This window comes from Patella vulgata, chromosome 9 (genome assembly GCF_932274485.2).
Source record: "Patella vulgata chromosome 9, xgPatVulg1.2, whole genome shotgun sequence".
Lineage (NCBI taxonomy): Eukaryota > Metazoa > Mollusca > Gastropoda > Patellidae > Patella > Patella vulgata.
The window spans coordinates 24,946,667-24,973,954 of NC_065887.2; the positions used below are offsets into that span (position 1 = coordinate 24,946,667).

Below are 27,288 nucleotides of genomic sequence, written 5' to 3' on the forward strand. Positions count from 1 at the left end.
ACTTAAATCATATTAAATCATAAAAATTGCATGTTATATATTGTTGTTTACTCTAATTGAAAAAAACATATTATATTATATTATCATGCTTTTAAAATGTGTGTGGATAAACTAATTAAATGTTATACTAACAAATACTTGATTAACCCATTAACTTACAGATGTACCGTCTGCTCCTGAAGGACCAATCATAATAACAGAAGTCACAGCAGACAGTGTATCCATAAAATGGAAACCCCCAAAGACAGATGGTGGTCTTGAACTCAAATCGTTTAATATTGAGCGCAGAGACACCAAATACACACACTGGATAATAGTTGACAAGGTCAAGCCTACAATAACTTCTTACTGTATTCAAAATCTTCTTGAAGGCAGTGAATATTTCTTCCGGGTATTTGCAGAAAATCAAGAAGGTGTTTCTCCAGCATTGGAGAGTACTGAAGGAGCCATACCACGTGGAATTCATGGTATAAAAAATATCATTAGCAGTTCCCATAATTACCTTTCCATAGAAATCATTCTTATCATTTCCTTACTTCTTGAGAAGAATAAATATTTACCATTGAATATTTAAAATAATAGAAACACCTCTCATTTTATTCCCACAACAAGACCACAAGCTGCATGTTTACTTCCAGTAATTTATTCAGTTAGTCTATTATTAGATAGATAAATTTAATGTTATTTTTGATTTTTAAAGTATGATGTATAGACCTTTCATTTGAAATTACCTTATTAAATCAGTATTTTTGATTTTGAAAGTATAGCTGAATGTAAGTAAAAAAGTACAGGTGAAAAATATTATATTATTTTCTTCTTTGATCAAGATTATTAATGTTATAAATATTTCTCAATTTTGTACAGCTGCACCAGGTATATGTACAGGACCTATACGATTTGATAACATAACAGAAAAATCTCTAACACTTGACTGGTTGCCACCTAAAGATGATGGTGGTTCCATGGTTACTGGTTATGTCATAGAAATGGCTGTAGGTGATGGAGATTGGGTAAAGGTTGGAACAACTGAAGCTGGAGTTACAAAATTCAAAGCCAAGGATCTAAAGAAAGATACCATTTATCAGTTCTGTGTCACTGCTGAAAACAAAGTTGGCCGAGGAAAATCCCTTGAATCAGATACCATCACTCCTACTGTTCAAGCTGGTAAGTAATCTTTTGTAATAATACATATATTATATATTTGAAATAGTCTGTTAACAAAGACAGTAAATTACAATACATTTATGATTTTTTTTGACTAAAAGAATGTTTTTATTTGCAGCTTTGCCATCCAAACCTGTTGGACCACTGAAAACACCAGAAGTCACACGTACATCTGTCACCATTGAATGGCAACCCCCTAAAGATACAGGAGGTGTACCACTTAAATCATACATTATTGAAAAACGAGATGCTTTGCGCACAACATGGACAAAAGCAGATAAGATTGATGCAGCTGAAACAAAATATGTTGTTAGGAATCTCACTGAAGGTTCAGAATATTTCTTCCGTGTTGCTGCCGAAAACAAAGCTGGTGCTGGTCCATTCCTAGAAATGGATAAAGCTGTCAAAGCCAAAAGTCCATTTGGTAAGTGATGAAAATCATGAAATATTGAAATAAGTTCTTCACTATTTATTTTCAGAGTTTTGTGTTTTCTAATGAATCACTTTCATGTTTTCATTAATAATTATATTTGTTGTTTTTCTAGACAAACCAGCAGCACCAACAAAACTTAAAGTGTCCAGTGTAACTGACAGTACAGCAGATATCTCATGGCAAGCACCTGACAGTGATGGTGGGTGTCCAATTAAAAACTATATCATTCAATATAGAGAGTCTAGACGATCTGCTTGGGTGAATGCTGGTGAAGTGCCTGCTACAGATCTAAAATTCACTTTACCCAAACTGATTGCCGGGTCAGATTATGTGGCACAAGTTATAGCTGTCAATCAAGAAGGTCAAGGTCTTCCAGCTGTAACAATGGAATCTTTTAGGCCAGAGAAAATCATTAGTAAGTTTGTGCATTAAACATATTAAGAGTATTGGTAAACAATGTTTTCTATCATACATTATATTATCATACATAATCCCATCTTTGCTTGAAATCATATTTGACCATACATTATCCAAAAATGAGTTTGTAAAAGGATGTAGGTGCTTTAATAATGAGATCTTTAGATAGATCAATTTCTCTTTGTGGAGTATTATTAACTACAGATTTCTTCATTTTACAGAGGTTCCAGATCAGCCTGATTCGCTTCATATAAAGAAAATCACAAAGAACGGCCTTACTTTAGAATGGACACCGCCAAAAGATGATGGTGGAGCTCGTATTAAGAAGTATATTGTTCAGATGAAGAAAGGAGATGATAAATGGGAGAGACTTGGTACCACAGATAATTACAGTACTTACTATGATGTAACAGGGTTAGCACCAGAGAAAGATTACACATTCTCTGTAGCGGCTGAAAATCAAATAGGTGTAGGAGAAAAGAGAGAGACAGAGAAAATTAAACTGTCAAAACCAATAAGTAAGTCATCATCAGTCATCTTGTTATTTTTTATCCATTAAGTGTTTATGCACCAGTATCTGCACTATGTAGATTGTCAAATAACCAGACCTAAATTAAGCACTTAAAGCAAAATAGGTTTAACAGTTGGTGATCATGTTATTAATTATGTTTATACCTGATTTTTTCTAGACCCACCTTCAGCTCCAGTGGGACCAATGATTATATCTGATATTCAACGTAAATCAGTAAAAATCTCTTGGAATGCTCCAGAAAAAGATGGTGGATCTCCTGTCACTCGTTATGTGGTTGAGAAACGAGAACAATACAAGACTATCTGGTCTCTTGTTGATCAAGTTAATGCCAATAAACTGACATGTGAAGTTCCAAATCTCAAAGAAGGCAAGGAAGTCTCTTTAAGGGTCATGGCTGAAAACATGGCAGGTCAGTCAGAACCACTGGAATCGGACACTGCTGTTTTACCAAAGAGTCCATACTGTAAGTGTATAATTATCTGTAATTGATTATTAATCTTCATTGTTCTGTTAGAGAATGGTTTAATTTTAGTCATATGGGATCACAGTGGCTCGATAATCAGGAGGTCACAGGTTCTATCCTGGTGTTTGATGAGAAAGTTTTTAGGCTTTAGCAGCCTGGTTTCCCCTTACCAGTGGTGCAGGATGGGGAGGGTCGGGCAATGAAAAACATCTAGTCATTCAGATGGAATAAAAAAAGATCACATCTGTACCATTGGTAGCGCGTTAATGATAGCCCGAGAGGGCAGAATTTCGCTCACAGCACTGCATGACATGTGTTTGTCTTCTTGTCTGGTTGGTGCATAAAAGTAAGATGTAGGATTATTTTTACAAACTATGTTGTACTTATTTCAAACATTTTATCTAATGTTTAATCACTGATGTGGAATGTTTCCTTTATGTAGCTGCTCCATCAGCCCCAGAATCAATCACTGTTGAAGATGTCAAAGAAACATCTGTAGATCTTAAATGGAGACCACCAGTTAAAGATGGTGGCTTACCGGTCAAGAGCTATACCTTAGAAAGACGTGATAAACGGTATGGTTCATGGGTTAAAGTAACCACTGTAAAGGGATCAATCCTTAATCATTCTGTTGAGAATCTACGAGCTGGAAGTGAATACTTCTTCCGTGTCACAGCTGAAAATGAAGAGGGTGTTGGACCAGCCTGTGAAATGAAAGAACCAGTTAAACCGGTTAAGGAAGCTCGTAAGTTGAATTTTTTACATTAGGTCTCTGGACAGTGCTTCATTGTTTACAGTATATTATTTATTTTTTGATATTAAAATTATCAGATATGATACAGTGAGTTGCATATTTTATCTTATCATCCCATAAATTATTCTTAGAAAAAGTATTCTCTGTCCAGTGTCTGTAGTAATCTAATTGGTTAAAAATTGTACCTCTATTTATAAGGTGTTCCAGAAAAACCAGTTGGTCCACTGAGATTCTCCAACATCAAAGCAACAGAAGTAACTGTTGATTGGTTGAAACCAAGAGATGATGGAGGATCACCAATCACTGGTTACCTTGTAGAGATATCAACTAATCAAGATGTGTGGACAGAAGTTACAATTACCAATGACATGGTGACAAAAGCTACAGCCCATGACTTGAAAACAGATAAGAAATATTATTTCCGTGTTTCTGCCATCAACAAGGTGGGACGTAGTAAGCCTTTGGAATCGGATGCCATTACACCTACCAAGGGATTAAGTAAGTGTTAAATTATGAATACAAAAAATATGAATGAAAATTCAAAAATGTGTAATTCTAAAAAAGGAGAAAAAAGTGCCATTTAATACTCAATGTTACTCAAAAATATTATGAATATTGTTGTGATCATCTAATTAGAAGCTCATTACTATTTAGCAATTTTATCAATATAGGTGCACCAGGTAAACCAGAAGGTCCATTAGCTGCAGTTGATATTACCAAAGATTCAGTAACACTAGAATGGAAAGCACCTAGTGATGATGGTGGATCACCTATTACTGGTTATTTTATTGAAAAGAAGGAAGCTCTTAGAACCATCTGGAACAGAGTTGAGAAAACACTAACAAGTGCTACTAAATACACTGCAAGAGGTTTAGTTGAAGGAAGTGAAGTCATGTTTAAAGTTTCTGCTGTTAATAAAGAAGGAACTGGAGAAGGACTTGAATCCAAACTGCTAAAAATAAAGAGTCCTTATGGTCAGTTTTATTATTATGGCTTGCTCCTCCATATTTTTTCTGTACATTTTTTTGTATATTTAATTTATAATTACTCGGAAATAATAGAAAAAAATAGAATTAACCATCAAACTTCTGAAATATCAGTTAATTATGTATCTGTTATTTAATAGATAAACCTTCAGCTCCTGTTGGCCCATTGAAATTTGACAATGTCACCAAAGATTCTTGCAGCATTGAATGGAAACCTCCTCAAAGTGATGGTGGAACCCCTATACTGAAATATGCAGTTGAAATCAAGGAATCCCGCAGGTCTCTGTGGGGAAGAGCTGGAATGGTGGATGGAAACACAACAAAATACACAGCTAGAAAACTTGTAATAAAGAATGAATATGATTTCCGTATCATTGCTATAAATGCTGAAGGTGAAGGGCCGCCATTAGATGGGAAACAATCTATCCATCCTGTTGAGAAACAAGGTATGTAGCCTGGATTCTACCTGGATCATATATGCCAATCAAGACTGATATTCCTGAAAATTAGCTGAAAGTAAAACTGGCATATTTTTCCTCAACATGGCTATGATCAATTAAACCAAAAATATAAATGGCCCATACAAATTAGTGCACATATATAGAAGCCATGCTATCTAATGAAACGGTTATAGAAACAGTATATTTTATTGTATGTGTTGTAGATAACCAATGATGGTTACTCTGACAATATGACAAGAAAAGGTTGTTGTCCATGTGTCAAAAATATTTTAGAACTAAGTTGAGCAATATTGCAATCATACTTGGTGTAATATAGATTTATTTGATCTTCCTTCTTACCAATGCTATTTATTATCAACAATACTAATAATCCACATCTCACACATGCACAAGACTATAGTAAATGTCTACTTTTATTTTTCCCATTTCCATGTGCTATAACCACATCATATTCCCCTTTTTTGTAGAAGTACCTGAGGCACCTTCGCAGCTGAAAGCTATCAAGATTACTGCTGATGCTGTCACTCTGGAATGGAAAGCACCTTCCAGTGATGGTACAATGAACATCAAAAAATATCACATCCAATACAGAGAAGATAAAGCTGATAGTAAATGGGTTGATGCTGGAAAAGCTGAACCTTACAGTACCACTTTCCCTGTTGAAGGTCTAGATGTAAACAAGAAATATTACTTTGCTGTCACAGCTGAAAATGCAATGGGACGTGGTGAACAGTGCACAACAGATAAACCTATTTCTCCCAAGAAACAACTCAGTAAGCATGATTTTACAAATATATTGTGATATGTTTATTTTGATAAATTATTTCCTGATTCTGTATTTCTTTTTACATATTTAATTTAATGTAGTATCCTTTATTTCTATAGAGCCACCATCAGCTCCTGAGGGTCCTCTTGAAGTGAAAAATATCCAACGAGATTCTGCCACTGTTTCCTGGAAACCAAGTTTAAAAGATGGTGGGTCACCAATTACACATTATGTTGTTGAAAAGAAGGAAGCCTGGAAAACATCTTGGTCTATGGTTGATCGTGTCAGAGAGACTCAGACAACAGTTGAACTAAAGAATCTTCAAGAAGGCACAGGCTACTTGGTGAGAATTATGGCTGAAAATGTAGCTGGACTTTCTGAACCACTACAAACAGATCAAGATGAAGCCATTGTACCAAAGAGTCCATTCAGTAAGTTGGTTCCCGAAATTTAATGAATGTAATGATAAAATAAAGCATTACAAACTTGACATTCAACATCACTATGCTGCTCCTTGGCACTAATTCAGTTTGATTTACATTTTTCAGTCAGGCAGTAGTTAAAAGTTAATGTGATCCCAATGTATTTTAATTGGTTTTTTTTATTGTAGAAGTTCCATCGAAGCCAGAAGGTCCACTAGAAATTGTTGAATCAGATGCCACATCAGCTACTATTCGCTGGCAACCACCAGAAAATGACGGTGGTTTACCTGTCAAGCGTTATATTATAGAACGTCGAGATGTGAAAAGACAGGCCTGGATAAAGGTGGACACTGTAAGAGCTGGAACACATACATGTTTTGTTGACAAGCTTATTGAAGGCACCAATTACATGTTCCAAGTCTTTGCAGAAAATGATGAAGGCATCAGTAAACCCCTGGAGTCTGATGGAGCTGTTAAAATCAGACGTAAACCAGGTATGATATATTGTTCTTTAATTATTTTTCTTAAATGTAAGAACTATTCTACTCTTGAATAGTTTTAATTTTTTGGAGAAACACATAATAATAATTTCAATAGTTATCATACAATATTGATTTCTTTTACAGAAGTACCTGCTTCACCATCGGGTAAACTCCGTGGTAGTAAGATAATGCCTGACTCAGTCACACTAGACTGGATGACACCATTTGATGATGGTGGATCACCATTAACTGGATATGTCATTGAAGCCAAAGATAGCAAGTCCAAAGATTGGTATACAGTAGCTGATATTGATGATGGTGTTAACCGCCATGTTGTTAGAAATCTGAAGGAAGGAGAGCAATACTATTTCCGAATAAGTGCTAAAAATGCAGTCGGTAGGAGCAAACCAGTTACTATGGATACACCTATCAAACCAATGCGACCTTTAGGTAAGATTCAGTTGCGTATGTCCTGTTTGATGTTTATTGATTAATCAGCCAGCATATTCTATACACAGTACTGTTTTCATGTTTTCAGCGTGTTTAGTCTTCCTTGTTATACCTTGTTGTTTTCTATATTATTAAATTTGATGGTAGCAAACATTGCATCATAAATATTGAACCAAGGACCATATCCTATTTGGAATGGTCACTTGAATCCTACACTGGTAAATGTTTAGGTCATCTAATCAAACAAGGTGATCGATTACTTATGAATTGATATAAAACACACATTCCATTATCTGAATTGTTTTAATTCCTGATCAGAACTTTACTTTTTCTTCTCACATTTTATTGTCTGCTGGGAGTGTGACCAAATGGTGAAACATATTAGCGTCAGGTCATAAGATCTTTCAGTGAGTTAAGTGGTGTGGTTTTGATTCTCTGTGTGTACTCGAAAAGGAGTAGGGTCGCCTGTCAAACCTTGTGGGTTCTCTCCGGGTCCTCCGGGTTCCTCCCACTGCTAAATACCCCTACACGCAAGTGAATTATTGAACTAAAAATCTACCATATGTTTGTCCCAAAATGACCTGGTTTGTGTCAAGTGGACATTTCACTCACTATAGTTTTCTTAAATAATTTCATTGAAATTTGACCTATCCTGACAAATGTGAATATATTTTTGTAGAAGCACCTGGTGCTCCAAGAGGACCACTCAAGGCTTCAGATATCCAGAAAGATTCCATGACCCTTTCCTGGCAGACTCCATTAGATGATGGTGGTTCTCCTGTTACTGGTTACATTATTGATAAATTGGACACACAATCTGGAGGATGGGTTCGTGCCTGCAAAGTTGGTCCATCTGTCACAAGTTGCAAACTGTCATATTTAGCTGAAGGACATGACTATAACTTCAGAATTTATGCTGAGAACAAAATAGGTGTTGGACAACCATTGGACATGAAATCACTTGTGAAAGTAAAGAGTCCTTACAGTAAGTGTTTGAAAAAATATATAGTATCTTCCATTACACATTACTGTTAATACAGATACATTTTAAACTTTAACGAGTATATTTTCCACTAAAATGTACTAATGCAGTCAAGGTATCAGGAGTGTGTTACAATATATTGACATTATACCTGTTTATTGCGCACTTTGTCATAGTTTTGTTGTTGTTTTGTTTTGTTTTTTAAAAAAAGTACATTCCCTTAAAATTTTTGCACCTTCATATATATCAAATCTGGGAGATTTTCTCTTAATGCTCTATTTGTTTTACAGACCCTCCATCAGCACCTGGTGATATAAAAGTGACAGAAATTCTAGATGACGCTGTGTTCATTGAATGGTCTCCTGCAACAGAGCTAGGAGGACTAGATTTGATTGGTTATGTTGTGGAACGTAGAGAAGCTGGCACCAGTCAATGGCAGAGAATTGGACATACTGAAGATACTAAATTCAAGTGCAGAAATCTTCTTGAAGGACGTTCATACAATTTCCGTGTATTTGCTGAAAATGCTGAAGGTCTAAGTGAAGCTTCTAACCTCAGGAAACCAGTCATGCCAGAAAGATCACTTGGTAAAATAATTTTCTCTATGATTCAATTTCTGGAAAAACATGTACTTTTAATAATTGGGCAAAGTAAGGTTAAGGAAGTATGTTTAGATCATTTATTACATATTGCATAATTATTCAGATACAACAAAGGTTATGGTTAAATTAGGAGATTATAGTGGCAACCAGTCTATGTTAAAATTCTTTTTTGTTTGCTAGAGATGTAATTTGTAACAACTTACTTTTCAGAACCCGCTGGTGCACCAGAGAATCTCGATGTAACAAATATCGATCGAAATTCTGCTACCTTGAAATGGAAACCACCCAAATATGACGGTGGATCACCTATTACTGCCTACATTGTTGAACAGAAAGAAGGAAAAGCTGCTTCATGGGTAAAATCTGGACTAGCAGATGCATATGAGTATAACTACATGGCTACAGATTTAATAGAGGGTTATGAGTATTTCTTCCAGGTTCGCGCCAAAACTGCTGCTGGACCTGGTAAACCTGCTGAGCTGAAAACTGCAGTTGTACCAGCTAAACCAAAAGGTTAGTATATTTAAATTAAATTAAACAAATATTTCTGGTAATAACACTTCAGTGTATAAGAATACTCTTATGGTTTTCATTTGCTTCTAGAGAATAATCAACTCATAATCAAATATATATTATTTATCTAAATTTTAGGCAAACCGTCTAAGCCACTGGGCCCTCTTGATGTTAGTAATATAACAGATGAAGGTGTGACTTTATCATGGTATAGACCAGAGACCGATGGTGGCTCACCTATTAGTGGTTACGTTATTGAAAAAGCAGATATTCGAAGATCTAAATGGCTGAGAGTTGGAAAAACTGGTCCTAATGACACAACCTATGATGTTTCTAACTTACTTGGTGGAGTCGGATATATGTTTAGAGTTTATGCTGAGAATGAGAAAGGCCTAAGTGGTCCTTTGGAAAGTGAACGACCAGTAACTCCCAAGAGCCCATATGGTATGTTTCAATGCATATAAAAATTGATGGTTTAGTTGATTACATATGGGGAATTGTAATTGGATGTTCAACAAATCTCCTGGGTCAAATATGACATTTGAGGAAATTTATAAATGTCAGAGACTAAGACTGTTTCAAAACATCTGTTTATTAAAATTATGTTTTAATTTTAGGAATTTTTATGTGATTGTTATATTTGTTAGCATTGCCATGTTTTTAATTGTATAATTTAGGTCCACCTTCACGTCCCATGGGACCAATTAAATCTGTCCAGATAACTCGTGACTCAGCTACTATTGGTTGGCAACCACCAACAGATGATGGAGGCTCTCCAATTACTGGTTATATTGTAGAAAGGCGTGAGGCATCTAAAAAGACCTGGATGTATGTTGGACGTGCCACTGAAAATATTGAGTCTTACTTGGTTCCCTCTCTCTTTGAAAATTGTGAATATTACTTCCGGGTCTATGCTGAAAATAAATATGGCCGAAGTGAAGCACTCACATCCGATTTCCCGATTATTCCAAAGAAAATATTCGGTAAGTGAAATTTATTTTTGATATTGGTTTCACCTGATCAGAAATATCCTTTGATTGTTTTTTCTTTTTTTGTGGTGGGATCATTTTTGATTTTTGGGATGATTTTGAACCTAATTTGAGATGAAGTTACAAGATCTCAAAAGGTTGTGGGTTTTATTTTTTCTTGCGTATGACTTGAGTAGTATTTAGGTATATCCATGGTACAATTATTCTCCTTTTCCCTTAAACTTAAGCTTATTGTAGATAGTGGAATACAGAGATTAGAAATGTTATGAGTGTAAACCAAACATTTAAACATCTAACTGATGTGATGATATGGAATGACCAAGTGTAAATATACATGCATTTAACTTTTAAAAGCAATACAATTGCAAACATCATAGACACTAAAATCTAAATAAAATATTACAAAGCTAAATTATAGCAGAAATTTCCCACTTTTATGCAAAATTCATTCAAACTATATACATTTTGGAAAAAATAAGCCATTCACACTATCAACTGAAAAAGAAACATTACAGAATTCAAGGCTCCTGTATAACAAATGAAATTCTTTTAAAAGTAGTCAAACAATATGGCACTGACCTCTCGACTAGAATGTCCCAATCCTGATTCCCATCATGGGCCTAGGCCGTTGGTCTGCATGTAAACCTTTGGCAGTGGAAATTTGAAGAAGAGTAGGCAGAAACACTGGCATTGCACTTGTTACCATAGAAATGAAATTTATCATATTTTAGTCTCAAAATGACTGGAGTATTGTGTTCACAAGGTTTTAAACCGCATTTCATTTAAAGACCAAACTAAACATTATTTTCAATCACATTTACATAACTAATGGATTAGTACATTTAAGAACATGAAAACTGATGCACATATTCATCTAATTCACCTTGTGGAAATCAGAGATAAAAAACAAACTAGGGATCTACATGTAATTAAGATCTTTAACATCTCTTGGTTGATCCCATAGAGGCAGACATAACAAATTTTAGTTTGAAAATTAATTCAGATCTACAAATATAAGATAAAAAATAACATATTATAGTTCACTATTAATAACCCAATTGTTTTTGCTGATTATAAATCGACTGTCACTATTATTTCACTGGTGATAAAAATCATTACATGTAACATTGCTTACAAAAAATAATTCCACTGCATTCAGCTTAGCAAAAAAAAAAAGTAAATGTAGCACAGTGTAAACACTATTTTGCATGCTGCCTAGTATCCCTTTAACAAATTGCTTGACTGCTTGTCTTTTTCGTCCTTGCTTGCTTGCACTTAAACTTATTGTTTGTGTATCCTTTTTTTTCATTGTTAATGAAATCAACTAGTATCCCTTTAACAAATTGCTTGACTGCTTGTCTTTTTTCTTCCTTGCTTGCTTGCACTTAAACTTATTGTTTGTCTATCTTTTTTCATTGTTAATGAAATCAACTAGATGATAATAGTTGGCATTATAAAACCAGCCAGGAAAATGCTGCACTTGCAATCTTGCAGTAAATTTAAAGAAATATTGTTTAGAATACAAAGTTATTTTTTTACAAAAATTTCCTTTTTTCATACATGAAACATTTATTAAAATCTTGTTACTTTAAAATATGCATAGATGCTTGGTTTATGCTTGCCTTGATGTTGTTGATTGTTCTTAAAGTGATACGCCACCAAAGACTCAAATTATATCTTCTATGGGTTTTTTTTTATTTTATCAAAAGAAGATTATATGTTGATATAAAATATTCAAACATCTCTTCTCTAATTTTGAGTCTTCATATTGGTTGAGTGTCACTTTTAAGTTTTTCATTAAAAACACTTTTTTTTATTTTATCGTTCTAACAACTCACATTCTCTTTTATCTTTTATTCAGAGTTCGCTGGAAATGCTTCACTAAAAGCGTCCAATCTCGAACCTTTTATCTATGTTTACATGGTTCAGAATTTACATCTTTCTGAGTATATATATCGAGTTTATGCAGATAATCCTCTCAGTTGTACATGGGATGATATTGACCTTAGCACCATTGAAGGACGATTCTAAACGAAAATTCAAATCAATTTGATCAACTTCATTCATTTTGGGTTTAAAAAATAATATCTTTAATAATAGATAATTTAATATTTTAAAGCATGCACAAATATCTATTAATATTTTTTAACACTGTAATAATGTGATTATCGCATGAAGTGCAAAAATTCTTAACATGTAATTGTCCATGGTTTTATGTCAGAAAATGGAACATTTGAGGTATAATATGTAATTCGTGTTTATTGTCATTTATAATATATAATATGTAATTAATAACACTTGTTTTAATCAACACATTTGTTTTAACAAATATACTTATCGAATGTGACGCACCAATGCTACATATCAAAGCGTGAACTTGACGAATGCAGTTCATGTAAGATAAACATTATAAATATAATGATAATTCATAATAATAGTTATTAATATAAATCAGTTCTAATGATTGAAAAAATTAGCTTGTTTGTTTTTTTTAATCTAATGTATATTTATGAGATTAATAGATTAATATAATACTTAATATAATACTGTTAAACTCAGTTTTTTTTATTCTGTTATTTTTTTTAATTTGTTACCTTCTAACCTTTGTTTCTTTAATGACACCTTATGTAATTGTATGAAGCATGGAGCACAAATGTTACCCATTGATGTACCTAATAATTGCCAATATTAATAATCACAGATTTAATAAAGATTTCATAGATATTGTTTGAGATTGTGGGTTGGAAGACATAAACAGGTTTTTCTTTAATTTAGTCACTTTTTCATTTCTGTAATTGGCACCTGTAATATATACGTTTATTTGGCATGCCTGGTTGTTCGTTGCTATTCACAAATTAGTTTTGAGAGAACAAATCTAACATGTTAAACGATGCCTCATGGCTGCTTTTATTATTAATGCTTTTAGAATAAATATCTTAATTTGGAAGTGATTTCGATTTTTCGCCCTCAAATTTATTCGCTTGAGTAATTTAAAAGGATTAACCCTGACATGTTACTTCTTTTAACTTCTCCAAATGATTATATTCCAAATTGATTAATTTATTCAGATCGTGTTTGTAACTAAAAAAAAATAATAAAACCCAAGTCATTTGATAAAACCTTGAAGGAGAAATCTTTGAATTTTATATACCAGTAGTTTTACTATTTTTATGAAATTGAAAAAGTTGACTAACCTACATAGACTAACTACTACAAGGAAACCGTCTCCTCCATGCTTCATTCAAAAAAAAAGTAAAATGACTGTATGTTTCAAATAATTTGCCTATTCTTGTAGGTAGATATAAAATAAAACAGCTGTTATCTCCCTTTTATCTGTTTTCTTCTGAATTGTTTTGCACTGTTATTCTTCAGCCATCTTTGGTGACCCTTCAATATTGTATATATCAGCTAATTTTCTCCATAACAATTTGATCAGTGCAACTCATTCTGTTCATATATATGACATTGATTAAACAGAATTACATTTTAAAGCTAATTTTAATAGATTAACACTGAGTCCATGCATGTTTCGCGACTGATTCACTGGGTTCCAGAGACAGTTGTTACCTAGGCAGCCACTTGTTGGCACAAGTGAAAATTGTTACCAAGATGGCAGCTTGTGGGCACTAGTGACAGTTGTTACCTAGACAGCTGCTTCTGGGCACTACTGCGCTGTTTCTCATATTTCACCTTTTGGCACTAGTCATACCAAATGTTTATCTTTGGACATCAGATGTTCAGTTATATACATGTGAAGGCCACGGCTGGAAAAAAGGTCTTTCCTATTGTGGGCACTACAGCGTCATGTCTGGAAGTCCGGATGCTTGAATTCAATGGGTGAATGTTGATTGGGTTGCATTGACCAAAATACTAGAACAGGCTTTTAATAAGCTGTTATAATCATTTGCTTTATCTGCAGTCATCTAAGGAAAATATTATCTTAAGCTAGGTTGTCAGTATGCCTACTATGATGCACACTTTTATTAACTAATTAATTAACAGTAACAATATTCACTAATAAAACAGAATTCTCAAAAAAAAATTGTTGCATGTTACCACATTATCTCAACGAAACAGAACAACTATATATGGAGCAAAATAGAAACTGGGCTTGACCAAGTACAGATAATTGTTCAAGCATTTTCACACTTTAAATTTCCAAACAAGATGATAGGAAAACAGAGAACAAAAAAATTTGGAGATTTTCTCTGGGATCTATGTTGGTTCGACACAATATGTTTAATGTTATTTGAATAAATGTCTTGACATGAAGACTAGGCCTATTAACACAGGAACACAGGTTATTTCTGAATAATATACACATTCTTTACAATCTCTTATAAACTGCTCTGACTCTCACAAAGCTATCCTTCGACCATATGTACATTGTTAATAGAATGAAGAATGAAATGCAGACAGGGTATCAGCTGAATGAAAAAAAAAGTAGTTTAACATCTTGCTAGCACAATACTTCCATCATTTTGAGAATAACACATGGTAATCTTTATTTCTGTGGTTACATGTGCAATGTAAGGGCTTGAATTTTTCTCAAATATCTGTTTTTCCACCTAATCTGCTTTGTCAAATTCCAATTGTCATGGGATTTTTATGTGCACTACCAATATTGTACACAGGACCTTTATGTTTGTCTCATCTGAAGAAGTTGACGCAATTTCCTTGTCATCCCTATATATACTATCCCTGACAAGACAGAAATTTGCGTGAAATATCCCAATGATTCCTCTTGGCTCACGTCAAGATTCTAAGCAGTGACATTATGCCTGTGTGTCCACATGTACACTGCATTTAATTTGATTACTGCCACTGGGAATCAAAATAAGATTCATTGTCGATCGGTACCAAGATGGGAATCTGATAGTGGAATGTTTTGCTGCTTTTATGTATGTGTATGTACATGTAAGCAGAGAAATAAGTCTTTGATTTGTAATCAAAAACCTTTGAACTTAAAGGAGCTAAATCTCTAACTCGATATATTCCATAACATTCGAAATTGAAAACACGAAGTAGAATTCAACATTGGTCAATTTCAATAAATACCGATGTTGTTTTCTTGGCGTGAAAATATAGGATCCTAATATCAAATATTTAAGACACAATTAAAGATACATTATGGGAGATTTTTACAAAGAATTGGCCATTCTTGCTATAACAGTTCAAAAGTAGATGATGAAAGAAGAATATTTTGAAAATTTCAGTCAAATTACTTTATTCTGAACATAGTTATCATCGTTGTAATATTTGACTAGAAATAGTAGTGAAATGTGCCTTCACCGTGGCTGATCGTTTGATTGACAGGCATTAACTCCACCTACATATCTCGATTATCAAGTAAAGTTTTTAGTGGCATGCGGAAACGCTCTACAGCGGCCTCGCTAAGTACACTCTATCATTTAGCTTCGATCTAACTGACGTATTCTCATCAGGATGCGCCATATTTGAATTAATTGATAAGTGAAATCCTATTTAAATCCGAGCTGTAGCCGAGCCATCCGTGGGTCTACAGAGTTGATTTTGGGCTTGTTGTTTAAATAAAGATCTAATTTATAATTTCTATAACATCTAAAGCCTAAATTAAGATTTGCAATAATCAGATTTTGCTCTTGCATAATGTATGTTTAACATTTTGTAATCAGTACACAAGTTGTGTATTCTATGGTCTCGGGTGTCATTTTGTAATGAACATATATAACACATATCCTACAAGATAATATGGAAGTAATTAATAAAGACTGATTCACAAAGACAAAATAATAATAAAAAAATGTGTAGAATGGAATAAGCAGGCGTAAACAACTGCCGTACAATTTGAACTGTTCATGTATTTCATCGAACATAATTGATTAGAAATTACAAAAATTTTCAAAAATTGAATATAAATCACTTTACACACATTCATATTACATTAATATGTGCTTTTAGAACCATTATTGTCTATTTCAAGATTCAAAATATAGAGCTATACACCCTTTAAGAATCATTATGATCCATTGGAATTGTGGACGGACTGACAGTTGACTGACATAGAGTATAACAAGTAACAATATATATGTAGCCTATATTAAACTTGGGCTTATTAAAAGAATTAAAAGAAATAGACTAATGAACATGGTTTACAGACAAATTCAACCAATATTGTTTCTGGAATTCATAGACATTTTTACAAACCATACACTATAAATATGAAATACCCAAGTAAAACTTACATGGTATAAATTACAGTAATCAATGTAATACAGACAATTAGAATTGCCAACTTTGGAGAGTAAAGAATGATAGAATTGGTGGCCTTGTATGCTTGATAGTGAAGGTCATATATATATATCTTATCAGGAAATATTAGCCAAATTGACTTGCTGATTTCCAGTTATCCTTCCCAATTTTATAATCGTCATCAATTTAAAGGAATTCACAATGCACAATGAATGAATGAAAGGGGTTTAACATCCTACTTTTCTGTTCCAACTGGCTAATGAAGACTGGCATACAATATGCAGTGTGCCATGAGGGAGGGAAATTTTGCCCAGACAGAAAATATTAATGAATTCCAACTGTTGAGGGTTCTTTTATGTGCACGTCGAGGTGTACATGGGACCTGAGAAACTCTGTCGACTAACACTGGCATCGAACCCAGGACGTCCAGGCTAGCCTTGAGCTACTGTGGCTCCCCACACTGAACAAGTTAACCACTCAACCCGCAATGAAATTTGAGCCAGTATTTAAATGATCTCATGCTAACAATATTGTAAATACTATTTATCATTTTTATGAATAAACACAGTGTTTATTATTGTTTTATCTGATTAAAATCAGATAAAACAATAATGCTGAGAAATCTTATCACAGGACAACATTAAAAGACCCCTGATGTGTTTATATAATCTAAACTGACACATGCACAACACCCATCACTATAGATTACAACTATTCAAAAAAGCCCTGCAAGCTGTTAGTGTTTCCATACATATATTACAATGGAATATTACCTTTGATGCTATCATCAGTGGAAATATTTGAAATTGGATAAGAAAGCTATGAACATCTTGTGAACTTTAAATACAAGTATCTTCTCAAATGATCTATGCCTACATAGAAATAATTACAACAATAGACAGCCTACATGTAATCTAAACTGGCATGCTCTGGTCATATTCCATCAATTTTTACTCTCCTAATAATTTATTGGCCTACTTATTGAATACACAATACCAAATGATTTAAAAATTTAAAAGTTATCTCCCTTACACTGGCTATTTTTTTTTACATTTCCTAATTCGACTTGAATACACAAATATGGTAATGAATCAAATTGGGGCAGGGGTTGGGGGGGGGGGGGGGCTATTTAGAACAGGAGCTCAGGGTAAAGGACAACTTTAGATATGTTTATATGCTGCCTTGGCTATGAATTTTATGCAAGATACTGATACATCTTGTATTTGATATTGTTTCAATATCACTAAGCACATGTAAGGGACAAAGAGTAAGTGTAAACTTAGAAATGCTATAGGGGAGGAGGATTCTGAGCTCTAATTACTTTTATATTATCGTTAATATTACATATAATTGTACAATATTGAGGTCGTAATTAAACATGATCCCACCATTAATCAATTAACTTGTCCATAGAGGGCATAAAAAAAGGGATACTAAGGTAGACATGGATGGTAACTTCAAATTTGTTAAGAAGGATAAGAATCAAGGGTGAGTTAAAGGAGCAATTCCAATTTTTAACCAGGTATTGATTTTAGTATGCAGATTAATGCAAAACTGTGAGGAATAGTCCAATTACCTTGTTAGGGCATTTTTATTACAAAATGACTGGTGGACAAAATGACCACTAATTTGGCCCACCAGTCCAGCCAAATCATCTAAAACTGGTGAGCCAAGATGTTAGGGACTATTCATACCCATTAACATACAGAGAAACATGTTACCCTTTTCACATTAGTTAGTTCTTTTTCCAATCTCTGTGGACATGAGGGCGCTTGCTACAAAAGTGATATGTAGATCCAGGAGATATGTTTAATGTCCCACAAAGTTCCGCTTTTCATTTAGGGCCTACCACTTGTAAACTCTTAAAAGATGCCCTGACATTGTTTGCTGATTTCAAATCAAAATATTGAGTCATTTGCAAATGATACCCTGAGTTAGTTATACAGGGTTAAGATATAGGCTTTTAAGAGTCTTTCAAATGAAATTGACCAGTTACTCAATAAAATATATTTGAATCGGAGACTGCTCTGTTTAAAGAAAGGGGCCCAATAACAGGAGAGGGTGATATATTTCTTTGTACTAAAAGGAACCTTTTTGCTTTTTGTGACTACATAATGGCTTGCAAATGGAAAAATGAGAATCTATTTTTTTAACAAAAACAATAAAACACACTGTCTCCATTTTAAGATGAAAAAAGTTACATACATATCATTTTTTTAAAAAAATATGCATCTTTTCAATCTAGGTCAACCTACAGCTCCATCAGACTTACGAGCTCAAAATGTAAATCGTACAGCATTAACATTGTCCTGGTCTCCTCCAGACGGTGATGATGTCACACATTTCATCATAGAAAAGCGAGATGCTGATAGTGACAAATGGGAAAAGGTTGCTCGTATTCCAAGAAAAGCTACCTCATATGATATCAAAAATTTACCAGCAGAGGAAGCATTCTCCTTCCGAGTTTCCTCTCAGAATCCATCTGGAATCAGCGAATCTACAGAATTGCATGCTCCTGTACAGCTACAAGCACGCAAAGGTCAGTTATTTTCATAATTATTAAGGTATATGGATGATATGCATCACAGCTTTCAATCTGATTAGAATGAAAATTGAGTTTCTGATTCAGTTGGCTTCAAAATCAAACTGAATAAATAGCACACAGGGCTTTCTTTGGCTCTCAAATGGATACATGAAAATCAAATCTTAATTTTAATAGGATTGAAAGAATACTTTAAAAAAACAACAGTTTATTTCTTGTGCATGGTGTATGCATAAAGTATTAATATTACACTTTTAGTTTCAAATGACAGCTAGTTAGTTCACAGTTTTAATATGCATGAATTTTTCACATATTAACTGAAGGCAATCAAAAACCCTAAATACAAGTATAAATGCTATAATTTTATCTGAATTTCGTGTATTTAGCAAATCACTTTGTAACCTTCCCCACCATTATTACATTGATAATATCTAAAGAAGATTTATAATTATACATGAAAGATTTCAAATTTCAATTTTCAAAGTATTTGTTAAAAGGGTTTATGTTTGGCTATGGGGCAACACATATTCAATTCTGGAATTTATTAGATAATCTTCCTATATTTCACCCATTAGATCTCTTAGTCAGAACCCCAAATATATAATCATTGGAAATTCTGGTCTAGAATACAATGGTATTATTAAACGAATAATTTATTTTTGCGCACTTTTCAGTTGGTTATCAAACCTGTATGATTTGCTTAACAATGCATGTTTCACCTTTTGCCATATCTTAACTAATATTTTGTACTTTTTCAGCTGTTAATTTTTCAGGTTTGCATCTTGTTATGTTGTTAATAATTATAGTTTTAATATTTGAAATATGAATAAAAGATAGTCTTAAAAACTGAGTTGTTTTGTGTTAATTGAATGCTTGAATGAGAGATTGGAATGTTGTAAAGAAAATGGTTTGTTTATTGTTTGTCTAATTTTTCTTTGTATATTATATTTTTTTTCTGTAATATGCTTGATGGCTCTGGTTTATACTAACAAACACAAATATAAAGCTCTATATGTTTACATGCATTATTATTTTATTTTTAATGGTGGTAATGTATATGTTTAATATTTTAATTCATTTTTACATTGACATAAATTACCTACACTCACCAGTATTTCTTTTGGTTTTTGGTATGACATTAGTATCATTAGTATTTTTAACTTTTTGTAAGATTGGCTAGATGTATGTGTGTGGGGGGTTTGGGGGGGATGTAGATGAAAAATTAAATTACAGTTTATAGTTTAATTAATTTCCTTTGTGGACTAAGGTTTTATTGTTAGCTGTCACGTTTTGGGAATTTCAAATTATACCCAAATTGCCAAGTCATTTGTAGATTGTTCTCCTCATCTTTCGGCCACTGATGATACTCCAGATAACATAAGAAATATTTGATATTAAATTTTTTATTATTTTCATTAGGAAAACCATTACCTCCAGCAGAAGCACCGGAAATTTTGGAGGTTGGACCAAGTTATGTTAAATTGTCATGGAAACCACCAGAGTCTGATGGTGGCTCACCCATAACTGGTTACTTTATTGAACGACTGGATGCCTCCGGACGATCATGGTTGCCAGTAAATAAGTCACCAGTACAAGAACTAGAATATAAAGTCAGTGATTTGTTTGAAGGAAACCAATATGAGTTCCGAGTACGAGCAGAGAATTGTAAAGGTGTCAGCGAACCCTCACTATCTACTGATGCAGTTATCTGTAAAGATAGAATTGGTAAGAATAATTTCTGGTATATAGCATTCTGTTCATTTGTGTTTACTCCAGCAAGACAAGTTACTTCCCTTTATCTACTTCTGAACTGTTTTCTCCAATTTTTTTCTTCGGGTGTCTTTCTATGAATATTAAATATTTTTCTCATATTTTCAGCTTCTGAAGCCCCCAAATTTATTTCTGAATTTGGTGATTTGTCTGTACCAGTTGGTGAAAGAGCTTCCTTCTCTTGTAATATTACCGGTTTACCAGTACCAGAAGTTACATGGTAAGTATATTACTTCATGGTCAAGACCTTTTGTTAACTTTTCAGACAATGATTTGCATAAAACAATTGTAAAGGTTTTTAATGCAAACTAACTATTTTTTTCTTTACTAATTAAGGTACAAGAACTATCGTCAAATATATGATGGTCGTCATTGTTGTATTGAAAAGAGTCGAGATCAATATAAAATGACTTTAACAAATACAGAATTCAGTGATGCTGGTGATATTGAATGTCAAGCCAAGAACAGATTTGGAACAGTTGCCATCAGAGCAAAACTTACAGTTCTTGGTGAGCAATTAGACAGGAGTTTTTTTTGGTACAATTTAGGTTTATTGAATTTTTTTGGTAGAATTTAGGTTTATAGTAAATCATAAAACTTAAAGATTGTTTTAACTTTAACTATATGGATATTATATACAGTTATGACTATAACTGTAGTAAATGCTAAATAATTTATTAATTTACTTTTCAGCTGGACCCAAAATTGATCTACCTCCAAGATTTGGCGATGGCTTACGTTTCTGTGTTGGTGATACCATCAAGATTCGAGTACCTATTTGTGGTTACCCAGCACCAAAAACCACTTGGAAAAAAGAAGATAAAGAGTTAAAGCAAGATAGAAAACGTGTTGATATCACTGGTACTAATTATCAGTCCACTTTGATCATTGATGATGCCAAGAAGACTGATGAAGGACAATATTCAATCACATTAGAAAATGAACTGGGAACAGACACCATCCTTCTACCAGTTACTATTGTTGGTAAGAATTTAAGTGTAATATTCAACACGTTTCAAAGTTTGTTTCATATTTGTAATTTGATTTTAAACAAAAAAATAAATGTAACTAATTTTATTTGATAATATTTAAGACTAGATTGAATTATCCCTTTCCAAAAGTACAGTGAGATTGGATCTCAGTGATATAATATCATATTCATCTTATTGTTAAAAATCCACATACTTGACTACTTCAAGTAGGCCTATTGTGTAAAGCTAATTGAGTGATGTTAGCTTAACTCCTTGAAAACTCTAATGAAATGTACATGAATTGCATATTAAACCTTAAAACATCTGTATCTGGGAATTGGATTAAAGGGGTATAGCTCTGTTATTTGGAACATTAAAATAGACGAAAATGGGTCTAAAATGGGTATAGCCCTGTTTGCAACTGTGTTTAAGGTGCTGTATATGCATATATATGTATATATATATGTCTAATCCTCTATTTTACAGAACCCCCAGATGCACCTAGTAGACCAGAGGTTGCTAAAATAGATAAACATGAAGTTGATTTAGTATGGACAGAACCTCTATATGATGGTGGTTCACCAGTGACAGGTTATATTGTAGAGAAATGTGATTTAGAAACAGGTTTATGGAGACATGCCATGGCCACTAACAAACCATATTGTACCATCAGTTGTATTGAAGAATATCGTCAGTTACAGTTCCGTATTTTGGCTGAAAATCAGTTTGGTATCAGTAAACCAAGTGAAGCAACAGAAGTTGTACAAACTAAAGAACCAATACCAATAATTGACTACGATGACCTCTGTACGTATATTTTGATTATACTTTGATTTGAAAGTCTCTTTTAGTGTGTTCTATTTGGTTATGTGGTTTACTCCTAATTATAAGTAAGTTGCTGAGTAAGTAAGAATTAGATCAAGGTAAGTTACCATCTTTAAAAACCAACTGCAAACCTAATTGTTGTACTCTTTTAGTATTCTAATAATTTATTATTTTTCAGATGAACGAGGTTTCCTGGGATCTCTTGTTGATGTAAATATGATGAAGGGAGATGTTCTTGGTAAATATATCATCTGTGAAGAACTTGGAAGGTAATGTCTTATCTTGATATATTCAATTTTATTATACACCCATATTGCTGTCACCCCTGTCCGTCCATCAACAAGTCTTGTAACCATTCTACCAATTCCTAGGTTTTGAGGGGTTTTTTTTTCAAACTTGCTGAGATTGTTTGGCTTGGTGTCAATTATGGGTGGAGTTCTGTCTTAAATTATTTAAGCATTGTTGAGGTTGATTTTGGCTAGTCAAAAAGACTGAAGTTATTCCTTTTACCACTGAAAATTTTTAAACTGTTTTTAAGTAAAAGGTTTTGAGATTTCTTTTTGATACTTGCATGATGTAAACTCTGTTGATGTATAAGTAGTATGTATAGTTATTTCCCCTTACCTGACAATAGTATATTAATTGCCTCAGATTCCTGTGTTTTTTTTAATAATTTTAAATGTTATGTCTTAAATGCTATATGATTTGAAGTCTAAATTGTAGATAAAAATTGGAAATTTTTTTTTTTTACAGGGGTGCTTTTGGAGTTGTATATAGAGCCATTGAAAGAGCAACAGGCAAAAATTGGGCTGCCAAATTTATTCACTGTCGACCATTTGAAAAGGACTTGGTCCGAAGAGAGATTGATATCATGAATGCACTGCATCACAAAAAACTTCTCCAATTACATGAAGCCTTTGACCAACCTGGTGAAATGGTCATGATTTTAGAATTGTAAGTTTTAATTTAGTGTTCATATTATTGGTATTCATATCTTCAAAAATAAAATTTAAAGTTAGTAAAAATGATTCTTTAAACAAAAAAAAAGCTTGTGTTCTGTTTTTTTTTATTTAAAAGATATGGGTTTACAGAATGCATACTAATTGGAAATATTTTTTTTATGGTATGAATACTTTATGATTTTTGTTTTTATTATTTCAGATTAAGTGGTGGTGAATTATTTGACCGCTTGGTAGAACAAGAATATGATTTAACAGAATCTGATTGTATAACATACATGAAGCAAATCTGTCAAGGTGTACAACACATGCATCAACAAAGTTGTATCCATCTCGACTTAAAGGTAATTTATTTTGATATAAACTTAGTCACGGTTTATTTAAATTCAGGAAAATATAATTTTCTTGTGTGTAAGGCTAAACTCATAAAATAGTATTATTGTGAATTATTATAGGACATTGAGGACTTATCTTGTAATAAGACATCCTATGTAAACTCATATTATTTTCGTTTAAAAATTAATTTCTTTTATACCTGTAAAATGTATAGCATGTTTTTTTTATTATTATTTTTTAGCCCGAGAATGTGATGTGTGTTACTAAAGACAGTAAGGAAGTAAAAATCATTGACTTTGGTTTGGCTCAAAAAGTGGAGGAGGGTAAATCAATCAAGGTATTATTTGGTACAGCTGAATTCTGTGCTCCTGAAATTATCAACTTCCTGCCAGTATCATATGCTACTGACATGTGGTCTCTTGGTGTGGTTGCCTATGTCTTGTAAGTATACATTATCAGAAAATTCTTCATTTTATAATAATAATAATCCTCTTTATGTTTTCTTATTTTTTATAACTTTTTTTGTGTTCTGAAAAAAATCCCACCAAAAGTAAATGTGTAATGTTTCTTTTGTAGATTGAGTGGTTATTCGCCCTTTGCTGGTGACAACGATCATGAAACCTTCTTTAACATCAATGGTGCAAACTTTGATTACAATGATGATGTATGGGAAGGAGTTTCTGAAGATGCTAAAGACTTCATCAACAAACTTCTTAATCAAGATAAAAAGTAAGTATTAGTTTGTGTTTTTAAAACATATAATTATTGAGTACAGTCAATATCAAAAATTAAATTGATCATATCATTATATTTGAGGGGATAAGTTTTCTTACTCTTTCAAAGATAATGTGTACTGAAGACAGAATTATTTAAACCAGTCAAAACCCAATAATACAGTAACTTCTACTCTTTTGTATTTTTTTTAAGACGAAGGATGACCATAGAAGAAGCCTTGGAACATCCCTGGTTAAATGTAAGTATATTTAGTTTGTGTTTTGAATATATTTCACGTCATATTTCATTTCATGTATATATGTAGCTTTATGTATATTATTCCAGTAGTTATTATTGTAGTGTTGAGAGTTTTCTTGTTGTAAATTAGTATCATGATCATCTTTAGATATAAAGGAAAATTATGTGTATATATGCATGGCTTATATGTTCATACTGTCTTATTGCTTTTGGGATTTTCCATTAAAAACAAAATGAGAATTTTATGCACAGAATATTTCTTTGGTTGTTATTTCTTTTTTCTAAAAGTAAGCGATACACTGTATACATCATAACTTTTCTTCAGTTTGTACCAAGTTTATATGGATTCCCTATTATGTAATCATTAAGATCAGGGTTGGATTAAAGTAGAAATCTCAATGTAGCATTCTGATGCGTTAATGCTTTTGACCTCCTCAGTCACATGCAGATCTGACTTTCACTCAAGTAAACTGTAGAACAGAGACTTTGAATATCCTTGTGAACAATAAGAAGAGGGATTTTACATGATCTCTCTGTTTGCTTTGTTTCCTTTTCTACCACTAGGTTTTCTTTTTTGCCAATAAAAACTAGCTCTCTGAAATTTAAATAACCAGATGTTAACCACTATATTGTGTCCACAAGATGTTAATCACCTTTATTTCTTTCCTTTCCTTGGTTGTTATTGAATCAAATAGAAACAGAGTTGTTTAAAAGTCTGTTCTATTGTCCCGATGAACTGTTATACGAATAATGTAAGGAAATAGAATATGTGTTTTAATCAGAAACAAAGAAAGATTTCTTCTGATCTGGAAGAAAAAATGTTCTTATAGGGAATCCAATCATTTCATTTGATTCATCATTATTTGCATTAGAAATGCCTGTTGTTTGGTCCTTCAACTACAGTGTCTTGGTTTTATGATTTAGTCTACCATTATTTAGATGTTGTCCTAAACCGGTGTAGTGATGTTTTACCACTTCAAAATGTCAAGACAAATCAAACATATTAGAAACAGTGACAAGACTAATTTTATTTGATTATAAGGCACAAATACAAAGCCAGAGTTTTGACATTTTGAACATTTTTTTATGAATTTGTTTTTGATTGCTTTTGTTTAATAACTTGCTGCTTTTTGCCTCCCTGCAGCCAAAACCCAAGATTCAAGCAGATGAAGTAGATGTAAGTATATATATAATGTAAATGTATCATTTATGGATACAGATAACATCCAAGAAAATCAGAATTTAAAAAAAATGTCACAGTACATAGCATGATTTAGGGGGGGGGGGGCGGGTAATTTCATATGAAATTTATATAACCGGTAACTTGCAATAGTTTAATTAATAAATAGTATCTGCTGTGATTTTGAAATGAATATTTTGTTTCTTTGCTGTTGCACTTGAGAAACTGCATCAAAATATAGCAAGATATTAAAATATAAATCCAGTTAATGTTTTGCGTTTGTTTACATAATGGTTCAAAATTGACAAAGTGAGGAAATATTTATTTGTACAGTGCTTAATGTGTATCTCAATTGTTTTATTTGATATTGCTATGTATTTGGTCAGTGTTGAGTAACCATGCATGAGTAAAAGCTTCATACCGATCATACATCTTATTATTATATCGACTTGCAATTGTTTATTATGCATCATCTTAAAAAAAAAATGGCATAAGAACCATGCCCACACTATAAAGAAAACAATGTTAAATATATATTTATTATTTGTATTATTTGTTATAACATGGTAAACAAATGTTTTGTTTTGTATAACAGGGTGCTGCAGAAAAGAAACTTAAAGGATCCCCATTGTCAAGAGAACATCATATTAACTACAGAGATAAACGTAGACACAAGGTCAGATATTATACTTTATATACAGTGGCATATATAAGATTTTTGAAAGTGGGAGGAGGGGCACAGACTTTTTGAATTACTTTAATTTATATGAATGAAATGAAATAAAATGAGGTTTAACATCCTACTGTTCTGCTCCGACTGGGCTAGTAAGGACAGGCATACACCATACAATGTGCTGTGAGGGAACTTTTGCCCGAACAGCGGTGCTACGGCCTACTCTTTTATCAAATTCTAGCTGTCAAGGTTATTTTTTACGTGCTTGTCAATGTGTACACGGTTTTCCGTCCCATCCGAACGACTAGCTGTCTGTTCTTGTCAGGCCCTCTGACAAGGGGAAGCTACGACAGAAATTCCAATAAACTTTCTCAACCAATACCAGGAGTGAACCTGTAACTCCCTTATTAAAA

General features: G+C 33.0%; 1 protein-coding gene across 1 annotated transcript in view; it reads left to right on the forward strand.

Moving 5' to 3' along the window:
• LOC126831518 (titin) overlaps positions 1 to 27,288 on the forward strand; it is a 354,899-nt gene that overhangs the window by 243,542 nt on the left and 84,069 nt on the right. The window contains exons 205-237 of the mRNA XM_056103456.1: positions 162 to 467; positions 865 to 1,164; positions 1,283 to 1,588; positions 1,710 to 2,012; positions 2,236 to 2,532; positions 2,704 to 3,009; positions 3,452 to 3,754; positions 3,962 to 4,261; positions 4,435 to 4,737; positions 4,890 to 5,195; positions 5,678 to 5,983; positions 6,096 to 6,407; positions 6,587 to 6,892; positions 7,025 to 7,330; positions 8,010 to 8,315; positions 8,603 to 8,899; positions 9,125 to 9,427; positions 9,566 to 9,871; positions 10,105 to 10,410; positions 18,893 to 19,186; positions 20,609 to 20,914; positions 21,068 to 21,179; positions 21,296 to 21,468; positions 21,653 to 21,943; positions 22,417 to 22,737; positions 22,934 to 23,024; positions 23,509 to 23,709; positions 23,917 to 24,058; positions 24,292 to 24,491; positions 24,627 to 24,779; positions 24,978 to 25,023; positions 26,167 to 26,199; positions 26,798 to 26,878. Coding sequence (XP_055959431.1) covers positions 162 to 467; positions 865 to 1,164; positions 1,283 to 1,588; positions 1,710 to 2,012; positions 2,236 to 2,532; positions 2,704 to 3,009; positions 3,452 to 3,754; positions 3,962 to 4,261; positions 4,435 to 4,737; positions 4,890 to 5,195; positions 5,678 to 5,983; positions 6,096 to 6,407; positions 6,587 to 6,892; positions 7,025 to 7,330; positions 8,010 to 8,315; positions 8,603 to 8,899; positions 9,125 to 9,427; positions 9,566 to 9,871; positions 10,105 to 10,410; positions 18,893 to 19,186; positions 20,609 to 20,914; positions 21,068 to 21,179; positions 21,296 to 21,468; positions 21,653 to 21,943; positions 22,417 to 22,737; positions 22,934 to 23,024; positions 23,509 to 23,709; positions 23,917 to 24,058; positions 24,292 to 24,491; positions 24,627 to 24,779; positions 24,978 to 25,023; positions 26,167 to 26,199; positions 26,798 to 26,878 — 8,222 coding nt within the window. The remainder of the gene's footprint in view (positions 1 to 161; positions 468 to 864; positions 1,165 to 1,282; positions 1,589 to 1,709; positions 2,013 to 2,235; positions 2,533 to 2,703; positions 3,010 to 3,451; positions 3,755 to 3,961; positions 4,262 to 4,434; positions 4,738 to 4,889; positions 5,196 to 5,677; positions 5,984 to 6,095; positions 6,408 to 6,586; positions 6,893 to 7,024; positions 7,331 to 8,009; positions 8,316 to 8,602; positions 8,900 to 9,124; positions 9,428 to 9,565; positions 9,872 to 10,104; positions 10,411 to 18,892; positions 19,187 to 20,608; positions 20,915 to 21,067; positions 21,180 to 21,295; positions 21,469 to 21,652; positions 21,944 to 22,416; positions 22,738 to 22,933; positions 23,025 to 23,508; positions 23,710 to 23,916; positions 24,059 to 24,291; positions 24,492 to 24,626; positions 24,780 to 24,977; positions 25,024 to 26,166; positions 26,200 to 26,797; positions 26,879 to 27,288) is intronic.